Source organism: Mya arenaria, chromosome 17, assembly GCF_026914265.1.
Source record: "Mya arenaria isolate MELC-2E11 chromosome 17, ASM2691426v1".
NCBI classification, from domain to species: Eukaryota; Metazoa; Mollusca; class Bivalvia; order Myida; family Myidae; genus Mya; species Mya arenaria.
This window is the reverse complement of record NC_069138.1, coordinates 39,782,094-39,797,249: the sequence shown is the minus strand read 5'-3', so window position 1 is coordinate 39,797,249 and position 15,156 is coordinate 39,782,094. Positions and strand designations below refer to the sequence as shown.

General features: G+C 36.3%; 1 protein-coding gene across 1 annotated transcript; it reads left to right on the top strand.

Moving 5' to 3' along the window:
* The first annotated feature begins 268 nt into the window (after nt 1–268).
* Nucleotides 269–13,886, top strand: LOC128223477 (cyclin-O protein B-like). Its single transcript, XM_052932757.1, has 6 exons — nt 269–385; nt 1,905–2,186; nt 2,352–2,633; nt 4,896–5,081; nt 11,679–11,818; nt 13,613–13,886. Exons 1-6 carry the CDS (start codon nt 269–271, stop codon nt 13,884–13,886), a joined length of 1,281 nt encoding a protein of 426 aa, XP_052788717.1.
* The last annotated feature ends 1,270 nt before the right edge of the window (nt 13,887–15,156 follow it).

The following is a 15,156-nucleotide window of genomic DNA, read 5'->3' as shown; positions in this document are numbered from 1 at the left end:
CACGTATTGTTTATCGCAAATACACCACGATGGTCAGCGGGATGTTGATAATATTCAAAATTAAGAACTTGTGCATTCACAGAATAAATGCAAAGTCACTTCCGTTTGAAGATACTAATTTCGACATCACCCATCTTGGATTAGTCCATATTTTGTAAACAAGTTCCTGACATATCGTGTACTTCGCGAGTTGCACCTACTCGACTTCCGAAAATAGATGTAAACCATCGGAAAAAAGTAAGCTTGTGTATTGAAAATATTCACCACCATGGGTTCGGTGTTGCGGGGAAACTCTTCATTTTGCCTAGTGGACGATACCACACATGCTAAAGAAGAAGATGATGAAGGAATAGACAGTCCGTCCCAGACCGAGACCCTGACCGAGGTAAGTGCCCGGACTGCGCGTTGAACATGTACATTATACAAACATGGGTGTATATTTGAACTTGTTTTGTTATATTACACGTAGACTGTAGAGCTCAAACTATCGGGGCAGTGACAGAATAAAAACTACTTTTAATCTGAACTGCCTGATATATTGTCTCGGCTTTTGTGTGCATTGTGTTTAAATTCTTATGTCGTTTACGACATGTATATCTTTTAACTACATGTTTATATGCATGTTTTTGATTTGCCAATCTTGAGCCTGTTCAATTAGTTGTGAACCTGACATTAGCAGGGGTGGATCCAGCAATTGACATTAGAGGGGGGCGTAACTTAGGGGCACTCCCTTTTTAAATACGTAACATATTTGCATGTCGGATTTCATGCTACTCCCGCAAGATTTTTATTTAACAAGTTGTGGTCTGAAACGGTGCATTTTAGCGTATTTCATTACCTTTTCCCACCATATTGAATAAAAACTAAACTTCGACGTTAAGTGGGGGTGCGCGCCGGGTTAGCCCCCACCCCCATGCAAAACAAAACAATAATAAATAAACAATCCGCTAGTGAATAATGTCATATACATAAACTCATAATGCATAAGATACGTTGTAGGCATAATACAAGAATAAATGTATAATGGCTAAGAAAATAAAATTAATGATTAAGATTATAAGTATCTTTCATGGCCAACTGTAATATAGGTTCATCCCGACCCGAGCTTAGAGTGTTTTCCGGAAACGTGGTTTACCGAGTTTCGGCAAAACACCCTGCGCGAGGGTCGGGATGAACCTATCTTACACGAGCGGCTATAGTAGATGCTTTTTCTCCCACCTCAGTTAAACAAAGTTAAGTAAAAATGTATTTTTTGCTGGAATCCTTTTGTGCGTAGTGAAAATAAATGCGTATGGATATTTGATAATTCGTGGTTGTCATGGATATATCGCAGTGATTCAGATTATGTTAATAGTCAAATCGGTCTTTAAATAGTTCTGATGAGAGTGGAGCATTATTTCTTGAAAGGTGCGCGAAAACTTTTTATGGTGACATTTGAAACGAGAAATAGTTAATTAGCATTCTAAATATTGCCACAAGACAAGGTTTCTATGATGCTACAGACGACTGTCTTCAACAAGGGAGGTAACTACAATGTTTTCCGTTAAAACTGTTTGATTGGTTAAAATACTTACATATTAAACAACTCATAATCATGAAACTGCAACCTTACTGTAAGAAATGTAAAGGATGTATACTTGAATACTCTTTATAAGAAAGTATGAAAAATTGACTACATGCTTTCGTTCTTCGCAGGCATGTTGCTCAGAACATTGAACTCAAATGCGTATGGGATTTATTGTACTTTACTATAAAAATACTAACAAAACAAAATAAAGTGCATTTACATTTTTTGCGTCAACAAACTGAGAACGGAAACATTCGAGAGTCGTCATGTATAATGTTTTGATCAAATTAACTGAACAATAGCAACTGACGCATTTCTTTGTATGCTCATGTTTCAGGTCAGCCAGGACCAGTCACTACAGACCACGTCCACCACAGCACCGGACAGCGTTCCCCTGTGCGACTCCGAGATCCAGGAATCCAATGATAACGATGTTGACCTTCGCTGTCTTGAGGACGTCGGGGAATGGCCGTCCACGCAAAAGATCACAGATGCGCAGTGCTCGTGCGACGACCAGGAGCCTGGCGAGCACGAGGATAATGTGCAAGATATTTCCACACTCTTTCTCAATATTGAGAAAAAATACTATTTGGAGAGCTGTCTGAAAAACCAACCGAAGGTAACCTAAGACATGTCGTCCATTTTCGGGATAACATCGAATTACAATTGAATGTCTATTTATGCAAAACACTAAGTACGGAAATATAAAACTCGGACATTCGTTATGTGTAAATGGTCAACCGAATAAAGTGTAGTTGCATTAGTTCGTTTCCTCATATTTCAGGTCAGACTGAACTGGTCGCGACAGACCACGCCCATTATGGCACCGGGCAGCGTTTCCCTGTGCGATTCCGGGCTCCAGGAATCAGTTTCTCCCAGTGTTGACCTCCGCCGTCTTGAGGATATGTGGGAGTTCCCGTCCACGCGCAGGGTCAAAGATGCGCAGTGCTCGTTTACCGGCCAGGAGCATTACGGGTTCGAGGATTACGTGGACGACATCTTCGCCCACCGACTCAATATTGAGAGTAAATACCGTATTGAGAGGTGTCTTAGAAACCAACCGGAGGTAACATACGATTTATAACATTGAAGAAAAATAATGCATTGAAACAATCGTCATATTTCGGGTGCAACCGGTCGCACGAGCCGTCTCATGAATGTCACAAAGTGCTCAGGGTGAGCTATTGTGATCAATCTATGTCCGGCGTTCGCCGTCCAGTGTCAACAATTTCTTGTTATCATCATCTCCTCCTAAACCGCTTGGACACTTTTTAAGACACTTTAAAATGATGTTCCTTGTGTTGTGCTCTTTCGAAATTGTTCAAAGAAATTAATTCCACATAAAAATCTGGTTGCCATGTCAACCTAAAGGAAAAAACAACAACAAAACTATACAACTCTTCTTGACGAAACCATTAGGCCTAGAGCTTATGTTAGATATTTTGCGTGTAACATTGTCTAGTGGTTGTTTACCAAATAGTTCAAATGATGCCCTTGGGTCAAAACTGGGCCCACCCTGTGGGTTACAAGTTTGCTATAAACAGATGCTGTTAAAATCTGATAGTTTACCCTTGGAGCAAATTTTGCTATATTGGCTCCCTTGAAGATTACTTACATCATTATCTTTTTTTAGAAACAAGGGAATATATTTGATATTTTTATGAATTCTTAAAAATAGTCGCTAAGGTTAAAGTTAATTTCATATTTCTTTACTTTCTAGTAGATTTTTTGTTTTACTCAGTAATTATTTTAACAGTCAGACCTTCCATTGAACTAGACCATTGTTTTGTTAAAATCTTCTAGTGTCAGCCTTATAGGGCACTTCCAGCAGCCTCGTTGTTGAGCTAGTTTTTATGGCAATGTGGTTGTGGTGTTGGCTGCAGGTCGAAAGGTTTGGGGTTCAAACTCCTGATCGAGCAATCGAGCATACACTCCTTCTTTCACAATAACTTGATAACTTGCATGGATACATATTACATCTAATATAAACATGAATTTAATTCATGTATAATGAAGGGAAAATATGTTGTGAGTGTTAAAGGTTGAATTTTATTCTTGTCTGATCTGTGTGCAGCTCTTTCATGTCCTTGTTACCTAGGCAGTTTGTTCATTTCATTGGATGGTGCATTGTTCGTTGTTTGTGTAAGTTCAAACACTAATATCATGTATGTAATTTCTGTATTATCTAAATGTACTTGTGTACAGTAAATATTGTTCAAACCAACACAATTGCTTGTGAACATCAAATTATACCTGTGGTCAAACCTGGCCATGCTCTAAAGTTTTTTGTATACTGTTATAGGAAATAATTGATAATCTTACTGTTAGAAACGGCTATGCCTTGACCTTTAATAAATTGTATCTAGCATCATATAGTGGTCCCATACCAAGATTTTTCAAACAATTTTCCTGTGGTTATGAAGCTAGTTCCATCTCTTTTGACATTCTTTCTTATCTTTGAAGCTACAGCAATGAAAGTTGGAATATGTCCACAATTTTGAAAACAAATATCAATGCTGTGCCTGTATGACATTGACTGTGACCTTTTGACCTACTTTCATATTTTTGAAGCTTCAGCAAAGAAATTTGGAACATGTGAAGAGTTTTGAAAACAAATATTAACGTTGTCCCCGGTTCCTGTTGACTGTGACCTGACCTACTTTCTTTCCTTTATGAAGCTACAGAAATGATTTTTGGAGGATGTCAACAATTTTGAAAACAAATACCAATGTTGTGCTTGGATGACCTTGACTGTGACTTTTTGACCTACTTTCATATTTTTGAAGCTACAGCAATGAACAATTGCCCATGTGTAGAGTTTTGAAAACAAATGTCAATGTTGTCCTCTGATTACCAATGTGACCTTTTGACCTACTTTCTCATTTTTGAAGCTACAGCTATGAAATTTGGACTACTAGTACATTTTTGTAACTTTATATTAATGTTGTCCTTGGATGATGACCTTTTGACCTGTTCTGTTTTGTTTTTTTTTAAGCTGCAATTTCAACCATGTTTACTGTTTTGAAAATAAATATAAATGCTGTGCTTTGATGACCTTGATTGTATCTTTTTAACCTACGTTTTAATTTTTGAAGCTACTGTAATGGAATTTAGAACATGTGCAGAGTTTTGAAAACAAATATCAATATTGACATTGTCTGGTGACCTTCTGCCCTACTTTCTTATTTTTGAAGCTACAGTTTTAAAATTTGGACCATGTCTTCAGCTTTGAGAAGATCACAGATTTTAATTCAGTTGAAAAATTTAGAGTCATTGTGGCCCTCTTGTTTTTATTTATTCATAAACACTGGATTTTTCATACTTTCAGATAAGCCCTGACATCCGAAAGAAGCTGATCAAATGGCTGACGGCGATGCATCATGATTTTGCTCTATGCCAGGACACGCTTTACCTTGCCGTACATGTGTTCGACCGAGTGCTTACTGAGATGGAGGTTTCAAGTGAATGCCTTGAGCTGGTGGTTATCGCAAGTCTTCTTGTCGCTTGTAAACAGGTACATGGCTGGAGTCACTGCAATATCATTTAAATATATAAGTTCGCATCTGGTTTCACTGAAAAGTACTACAGGTTCACCAACTTGTGTGGAAAGCCTGTTCGCTGCATTGACAGAGAGTATGAAACTTAGTGAAGATAGAGGGCCAAAATGAAATTATTAAAGGCATTTTTTTTCGGAGAAAAATATGGTTGCTTTGGCAATGAACATATAAAATAACTACGATATGACACAACAACAATTTTGTCTTGACTTTGGTATACCTCAAATAGAGTACAAGCTTCATTTATGAAACAATCGGTCATTGGAAGATTATGCATGTCGATTTGGTGTTTATTCGCACAAAAGATGTGGTTTCATTGTTAACACAAATGATTTGAATATCTTCATTTGTCTAGTATGAATGTTATGTTAATGAAACTTTATGCACAAGTGGTAAGTTGCCAATAAGGAAATGATGCACTTCATTTCAGCTATTTTTAGCTTGACTATTCGAAGAATAAGGAGGGCTTAACTACTCGCCCCAGCGTCAGCGTCCGGTTAAAGTTTAAGGGCAAGTTGGGATTTTCACTCTATAACTTCATTACCACTAATTCAATTCACTTAATACTTCACACAGTTGTTCAGTCTGAGCCATCACATGATGAGGTTAGATAACTCCATATTATCCTTTATACAAATAATGGCTCCTGATTCAGACTATGGAACTTAGGTTTAAGTTTTTGGGCAGGTTGGGATATTTATTTATTACTTCTATACCCTTTATTCATTTCACTCAATACTTCACACAGTTGTTCAGGGTCATCACATAATGAGGTTAGATAACTCCATATTATCTTTTATACAAGTTATGGCCCCTGATTGACTTAGGAACTTAGGTTAAAATTTAAGGGCAAGTTGGGATTATCACTTATAACTTCAATACCCTTCATTCATTTCACTTAATACTTCACACAGTTGTTCAGGGCCATCACATAATGAGGTTAGATAACTCCATAATATCCCTTATACAAATTATGGCCCCTGATTGACTATGGAACTTAGGTTAAAGTTTTAGGGCAGGTTGGGATATTTATTAATGACTTCTATGACCTTCATTTAATGGACTTAATACTTCACACAGTTGTTCAGGACCATCACGCAATGAGGTTACATAACTCCATAATATTCTTAATACAAGTAATGGCCCTTGAATGACTTAGAAACTTAGGTTAAAGTTTGAGGGCAGGTTAAAGTATTCAGGCAAGTTGGGATTTTAATAAAAACTTCTATACTTTTCATTCATTGCAGTTAATACTTCGCACAAATAATGACGACCATCTTACAATAAGGTCACACAACTCCATTTCAACCCTAAAGACAAATTATGGCCCTTGATTGATTTTTTTCTTTAAATTTCTTTTGACATGCACATTTTTATATTCTTAATATAACCAGGTTTTCATAAAGGAAAAACTATTCATTAGAATGACTTGCGTCATTGTTTGTGCTGGCTGGTGGGAGGGCAGTGTCAAATGCACCTTATGTATCGAATAGTTTTAGCTAGTTTATAGAGACCTTTCTTGAGATTGTGTTTTGGGCCCGAGAGTTATGGTCTAGGTCAAGGTCACTGTTGCTAAAAATAGAAATATGGTAAGTACTGAATAACTCAAGTAAGGGCTGACATAGTGTGACCAAACTTGGTATATAGAACAAGTTTATGCAGAGCTTTCATTGGATTGCCTTTTGGCCCCCTAGGGTTAAGGTCGCTGTTACTAAAATTAGATTACTAACTTTAGTTATGGTTGACATACTGTGACCAAATTTGATATGAAGGAAGTGTTTATGAAGGACTTTGATGGGATTGTGTTTTGGAGCCCTAGGATCAAGGTCACTGCTACAAAAAATAGAGGAAAGCAGTTGAAACTGAATATCTTCTGCTAGTCATTAAATACCTGGTTTTGTCACATCGCGGTTCTTATTAACTTTTTTATTTGATTTTTTTATTGCTTTGACAGGCACATATTACATCGTTATTGTATTCACTTGTGTTTTTAAAGTTGATATGTAGGAAGTGTTTATGGAGGACTTTGATGGGATTGTGTTTGGGACCCATAGGATCAAGTTCACTGCTTCAAAAAATAGAAGAAAGCAGTTGAAACTGAATCTCTTCTGCTATTCATTAAATACCTGGTTTTGTCACACTGCGGTTCTTATCAACTTTTTAATTTGATTTTTTTATTGCTTTTGAGAGGCACATATTACATCGTTATTGTATTCACTTGTGTTTTTAAAGTTGAAAGGCTTCCCCATTTTAACTAAAAAAATATATAATTTGTTTTTTTAGGGTTGAAATCAATTAATTATTGTTAATGTTTTTGAGTTTTGCCTATTGTTTGACTGATATGTTCAGATGAGCATTAGTGTTAGAGACCTGGCCTTTAATAAACATTGTTGCTGCCTGTTATAAGTGAATTTAGTAGGTAGAATGATGAATACAATGAATCTGAACTGTTTTTCATTTGTGTACCCTATCTAACCTGGGGGTCATGTTTGTTTCAGAATGAGAGTTGTCCACCGAAGATCAATGAACTCCTCAAGAAGTGCAAAGTAAACCATGACAGAGCACAGGTTCAATTAGCTTGTAACAATCTGATGCAACAACAGGTTCAATACCCTTTTACAATTGATGCAAGAACAGGTTCAAAACGCTTGTGACAATTGTTGCAAGAACAGGTTCAATACCCTTGTTAAAATTGATGCAAGAACAGGTTCAATACCCTTGTTACAATTGATGCAAGAACAGGTTCAATACGCTTGTTACAATTGATGCAAGAACAGGTTCAATACGCTTGTTACAATTGATGCAAGAACAGGTTCAATATGCTTGTTACAATTGATGCAAGAACAGGTTCAATATGCTTGTTACAATTGATGCAAGAACAGGTTCAATACGCTTGTTACAATTGTTACAATTGATGCAAGAACAGATTCAATATGCTTGGTACAATTTTATACAAGAACAGGGTCAATATCTTTGGTACAATCTGATGCCAGAAAAGGTTCAATAGGCCTGTTACAATTGATGCAAGAACAGGTTTAATATGCCCATTACAATCTGATGCAAGAACAGTTTCAATACACTCATTACAATCTGATGCAAGAACAGGTTCAATATACTCATTACAATCTGATGCAAGAACAAGTTCAATATACTCATTACAATCTGATGCAAGAACTGGTTCAATATACTCATTACAATATGATTCAAGCACTGGTTCAATATTCCTATTACAATATGATTCAAGTACAGGTTCAATATACTCATTACAATCTGATGCAAGAACTGGTTCAATATCCTCATTACAATATGATTCAAGCACTGGTTCAATATTCCTATTACAATATGATTCAAGTACAGGTTCAATATACTCATTACAATCTGATGCAAGAACAGGTTCAATATACTCATTACAATATGATTCAAGAACAGGTTCAATATCCACATTACAATCTGATGCAAGAACAGGTTCAATATGCCCATTACAATATGATTCAAGAACAGGTTCAATATACTCATTACAATCTGATGCAAGAACTGGTTCAATATACTCATTACAATCTGATGCAAGAACAGGTTCAATATACTCATTACAATATGACTCAAGAACTGGTTCAATATACTCATTACAATCTGATGCAAGAACTGGTTCAATATACTCATTACAATATGATTCAAAAACAGGTTGATGCAAGAACAGATTCAATATACTCATTACAGTCTGATGCAAGAACAGGTTCAATATACTCATTACAATATGATTCAAGAACAGGTTCAATATACTCATTACAATATGATTCAAGAACATGTTCAAAATACTCATCAAATGATGCAAGAACTGGTTCAATATACTCATTACAATCTGATGCAAGAACAGGTTCAATATACTCATTACACTATGACTCAAGAACTGGTTCAATATACTCATTACAATCTGATGCAAGAACTGGTTCAATATACTCATTACAATATGATTCAAGAACAGGTTCAAATCCACATTATAATCTGATGCAAGAACAGGTTCAATATACTTATTACAATATGATTCAAGAACTGGTTCAATATACTCATTACAATATGATTCAAGAACAGGTTCAATATACTCATTACAATATGATGCAAGAACTGGTTCAATATACTCAATACAATCTGATGCAAGAACAGGTTCAATATACTCATTACAATATGATGCAAGAACAGGTTCAATATGCTCATTACAATATGATGCAAGAACAGATTCAATATGCTCATTACAATCTGATGCAAGAACTGGTTCAATATGCTCATTACAATTTGATGCAAGAACAGATTCAATATACTCATTACAATCTGATGCAAGAACTGGTTCAATATACTCATTACAATCTGATGCAAGAACAGGTTCAATATACTCATTACGATATGACTCAAGAACTGGTTCAATATACTCATTACAATCTGATGCAAGAACTGGTTCAATATACTCATTACAATATGATTCAAGAACAGGTAGATGCAGGAACAGGTTCAATATACTCATTACAATCGAATGCAAGAACAGGTTCAATATACTCATTACAATATAATTCAAGAACTGGTTCAATATACTCATTACAATATGATTCAAGAACAGGTTCAATATACTCATGACAATATGATGCAAGAACTGTTTCAATATACTCAATACAATCTGATGCAAGAACAGGTTCAATATACTCATTACAATATGTTGCAAGAACAGGTTCAATATGCTCATTACAATATGATGCAAGAACAGATTCAATATGCTCATTACAATCTGATGCAAGAACTGGTTCAATATGCTCATTACAATTTGATGCAAGAACAGATTCAATATACTCATTACAATCCGATGCAAGAACAGGTTCAATATGCTCATTACAATTTGATGCAAGAACAGGTTCAATATGCGCTTTACAATATGATGCAAGAACTGGTTCAATATGCCCATTATAACATGATTCAAGAACTGGTTCAATATGCCCATTACAATCTGATGCAAGAACTGGTTCAATATGCTTATTACAATCTGATGCAAGAACTGGTTCAATATGCCCATTACAATCTGATTCAAGAACAGGTTCAATATACCCATTATATTCTGATTCAAGAACAGGTTCAATATACCCATTACAATCTGATGCAAGAACAGGTTCAATATACCCATTACAATCTGATGCAAGAACAGGTTCCTCATTACAATCTGATGCAAGAACAGATTCAATATACTCATTACAATAAGATTCAAGAACTGGTTCAATATTCCTATTACAATATGATGCAAGAACTGGTTCAATATACCCTTTACAATCTGATGCAAGAACAGGTTCAATATGCCAATTACAATCTGATTCAAGAACAGGTTCAATATACCCATTACAATCTGATGCAAGAACTGGTTCAATATGCCCCTTACCATATGATTCAAGAACTGGTTCAATATACCCTTTACAATCTGATGCAAGAACTGGTTCAATATACCCCTTACAATTGGATACAAGAACTGGTTCAATATACTCATTACACTATGATTCAAGCACTGGTTCAATATTCCTATTACAATATGATTCAAGAACAGGTTTAATATACTCATTACAATATGATGCAAGAACAGGTTCAATATACTCAGAACAGGTTCAATATACCCATTACAATATGATTCAAGAACAGGTTCAATATACTCATTACAATCTGATGCAAGAACAGGTTCAATATATCTTTTTCATTCTGATGCTTGTTACCATCTGATGCACCAAGACTGGAATACAACTGCCTGTACTCTAATGCAATACACTAGGAAAAGCAAACAAAAGCTAGATCTAGATAAAAAAAAAATAATCGAAAGAAATATACAGATGGGACTTGATTGATAATTGTTTAGTTCAAATACTGTTTAATTTGAAATGCATTGTTTTTTAATGCATTGTTTTGTAATTGTTAACAAGAGAATAGCAATGCTATTGCTGTTTCATGTGTTACATGTGCTATCATCATATCATGTCTAGACTGGGACTTGGTCTTGTATGAGGAATCAGGAAACAACTGAGGCAGATTGATTTACACTACCATTTGTGACATATTCAGTTCAAAATGTACTACAGGGCTTGAAGCATTGAATGATTGCCGCTTTTGCTCCACCACAAACAATCAAGTGAATTTTGAATCAAGTGCAAGATCTTTCGCCTCAACAACCTTGCACTTCAAGTAACAGTGACAGATTGATGTATGCTTACTTATTACAAGGAACTTACTACTTAAGAGTGAGGCTCATTTTCCTACTTGAACAATTCCCAGTTATTGACTTTCATCACAACTGGTCAGTCAAATCGAAGCAAGAACCATGCAATGACAAATGAAGCTCGCTAAAGTGATGATACCTACTGCCTGAAATTGTCGTTGAACCAATACAAATTGAAAATATCTCAGGTGGTTTGCGATCATGTTTTGATTAATGAATGAGAGGAGCATTTTGCTAAGATTAATATTGCAAAATGTAGTCCATGCCTTAATATGTACTAGAACCAGCACTTAATACAGATGTTACTTTTTACCCCCAGGTGAAGCAGTCTGAGCTGATTGTGTTGATGGCAACCTGTTTTGACCTGATGGCTCCCACAGTGCTGCAGTTTCTGGAGTATTATGCATCTTTCAGTCTTGTAACCTGTACTGGAGACGCTGAGCTAACTGATAGTCTGAAGTAATGCCAATAGTCATTTTAGTTATTTCAAGGCTTTTAATCAGTAATTTTGGTTTGTGAAAGAAGTTTGGGTATATTTTTTTACCCTCTTCAAAGAAGAGGGTGTATATTGCTTTGCACATGTCAGTCAGTTGCTAGGTAGGTAGGTCGGTCTGTCAGTCCGTCAGTACACCAAAGCTTGTCCGATTGATATCTCAACAATTCATGGACTGAAGGTCATCAAACTTGACATAAAGGTTGAGCATGACCAATAGATGACCCCTATTGATTTTAGGGGTAACTGGGTCAAAGGTCAAGGTCACAGTGACCTTCAATGGGAAAAGGTTGTCCGAGTGATAAGTCAACAGTGCCTGGACATATGGTCATCAAACTTGACTTTGAGGTTGGGCCTGACCAGTAGTTGACCCCTATTGATTTTAGGGGTGATTGGGTCAAAGATCAAGGTTACAGTGTCCTTGAACGCGAAAAGGTTGACAAAGCTTCTCCAAGTGATAACTAAACAATGTCTGGACCTATGGTCATCAGACTTTACATGGATGCTTGGCCTGACCCCTATTGATTTTAGGGATCAAAATCATCGGGTTAAAGGTCAAGGTCACAGTGACCTTGAATGTTAAAAGGTTTTCTATGTGATAACTTGACAATGCCTGCACACATGGCCCTTTAACTTGGCTTGGAGGTTAGTCCTAACCAGTGGATGACCCCTAGTGATTAAAGCAGTCATCAGGTAAAAGGTCAAGGTCACAGTGACCTTGAACATAAAAAGGTTGTCAAAGCTTCTCTGAGTGATAACTAAACAATGTCTGGACCTATGGTCATCAGACTTTACATGGATGCTTGGCCTGACCCCTATTGATTTTAGGGGTCAAAATCATTACGTTAAAGGTCAAGGTCACAGTGACCTTGAATGTTAAAAGGTTTTCTATGTGATAACTTGACGATGCCTGCACCCATGGCCCTTTAACTTGGCTTGGAGGTTGGTCCTTACCAGTGGATGACCCCTAGGGATTAAAGTGGTCATCAGGTTAAAGGTCAAGGTCACAGTGACCTTGAACATGAAAAGGTTGTCAAAGCTTCTCTGAGTGATAACTAAACAATGTCCAGACCTATGGTCATCAGACTTTACATGGAGGCTTTGCCTGACTAGTAGATGACCCCTATCGATTTTAATTGTCATTGGGTCAAAGGTCAAGGTCACAGTGACCTTGAATGTGAAAAGGTTCTCCATGTAATAACTTGACAATGCCTGCACCTATGACCCTTAAACTTGACTTGGAGGTTGGTCCTGACCAGTGGATGACCCCTATTGATTTTAGGGGCCATCAGGTAAAAGGTCAAGGTCACAGTGACCTTGAACGCAAAAAGCGTGTTTTTTTTCTGCAAATATCATTCATCATCTGAACTTGATTAAAAACTGTCCCTACTATTTTTACACTCTGCATGGTCATAATCTTAAAACTGTTTCAAAGGCATCCAATGACAATGACAAATTAGCTGTCATTTTAGTCAATGCATATTTCATTCAATTGTCCAAATATTCCTGACAACATGGCGCTCAGGTGGGGCATAATGTTTAACAAACATCTCTGGTTTAACAACAATATCGATGCTGCCACATGCCATGTATTTCTTTGTGATCACAGACTGGAAATGATAGAATTATTCTTGTGCAAGATATTTTAAGACCTCTTATGCCTTTACTCTGTGAACAGTATCCAATACACGTTGAATTAAAAAAATATGTTGTTAAACTTTTAGCATTTGACATTTTGAACCAATCTTTTCCATTTACAGGGCTGCGCGTGATGTGTCTCGTTGTGCGCTGGAGTTGTCCTTACAGGATTATGAATTATGTCAGTTCCCGCCATCTGTGCTGGCTCTGTGTGTGTGGAGAGTTGCCGTGGAGAAGGTCAATTATACCATTGACATGCGCACAGTTCACTACACATGTGACTTTCCCAAACTCCAGCTTGAGACCTGCATAGCACAAGTTCACAAGTTCTTCAAAAGTTTCAAGCAGTCCGGCCAGGAAATGTCCTCACTCTATGAGAAGTATGGGAACTTGTAGAGTGCTGAATGAACAGGAGACAGATTGGTGTGTTCTCAGGCCTTGTTACTTGCACTATTCATTCCAAAAGTGCTAAATCGTGATCGTATAAGTGGTATTTGATTATTTTACTTTACCTTCAGTAATGGAGACCATTGTATTCAAAATCAGTGTCAACAATAATTGTTGTGTAGTTTATAATTTGTTGTGCCCACATGTCACAATGGTGTTGACAAATTTTATTGCACAAAAGTTGTTTTTTTTAGGGCACAGTTAATACAGTATTTTTTTTTGTTCTTCATTCAGTCAAGGTAGACATTATTTTTTTGTCTAATATGTATTGAAAATGATTAAAAAATTTGTGAGTCACTAAATAGATGTGCTTACAGTTAAGAATGTATCCCATATTGTTGGTTTATTTTAGATATTGTTCTGACGAAATAGTAAATAGGATGTGTATGGCTTTCATCTAATACTCCCCTCCTTTATAACTTTAACTTAACACAATTTATGGTATTTCAATTAACACTTCTCAGAGTCATAAGCATACTTGTAAGGGGTCTTAAAATAATGGTCAGTGAAATTTTAGATATTGTTCTGACGAAATAGTAAACAGGATGTTGTATGGCATTCATCTAATACTCCCCTCCTTTATAACTTTAACTTAACGAAATAGTAAATAGGATGTCGTATGGCATTCATCTAATACTCCCCTCCTTTATAACTTTAACTTAACGAAATAGTAAATAGGATGTCGTATGGCATTCATCTAATACTCCCCTCCTTTATAACTTTAACTTAACGAAATAGTAAATAGGATGTCGTATGGCATTCATCTAATACTCCCCTCCTTTATAACTTTAACTTAACACAATTTATGGTATTTCAATTAACACTCAGAGTCATAAGCATACTTGTAAGGGGTCTTAAAATAATGGTCAGTGAAAGCGTTTTTGTAACACTTTGGTCTGCTTGCTGTTCAGTACTTACTGATTTTATAAATGCTTTATGATATTGCAACATTATTGCTAAGACATGTCAAGTTCCATGGTATGTTGTGTTTCACATCTATGAGCTAAAGAAAGTCAAGATAATACTTACAGATGAATGCAGCCGTAAGAAGCCAAAATACATCATTACTTCACAGCCCCCACAAAGTTGCTATGAGGGTTATTTGTCATTTCTTGTGACATCTCTTGTTTGTGTTACCTACTCGCAACATTTCACAATAGAGTTGTCAAAAGTAAATCATAAACTTACTGAAATGCAAGCTATTGGAAATTGTTGAAAA

Bases quoted from the DNA above. Each gene is read 5' to 3' on its own strand.
- LOC128223477 (XM_052932757.1), top strand. From the start codon at position 269: ATGGGTTCGGTGTTGCGGGGAAACTCTTCATTTTGCCTAGTGGACGAT. The intron at 386-1,904 runs GTAAGTGCCCGG...CTCATGTTTCAG, and splicing joins AGACCGAGACCCTGACCGAG to GTCAGCCAGGACCAGTCACT. The intron at 2,187-2,351 runs GTAACCTAAGAC...CTCATATTTCAG, and splicing joins GTCTGAAAAACCAACCGAAG to GTCAGACTGAACTGGTCGCG.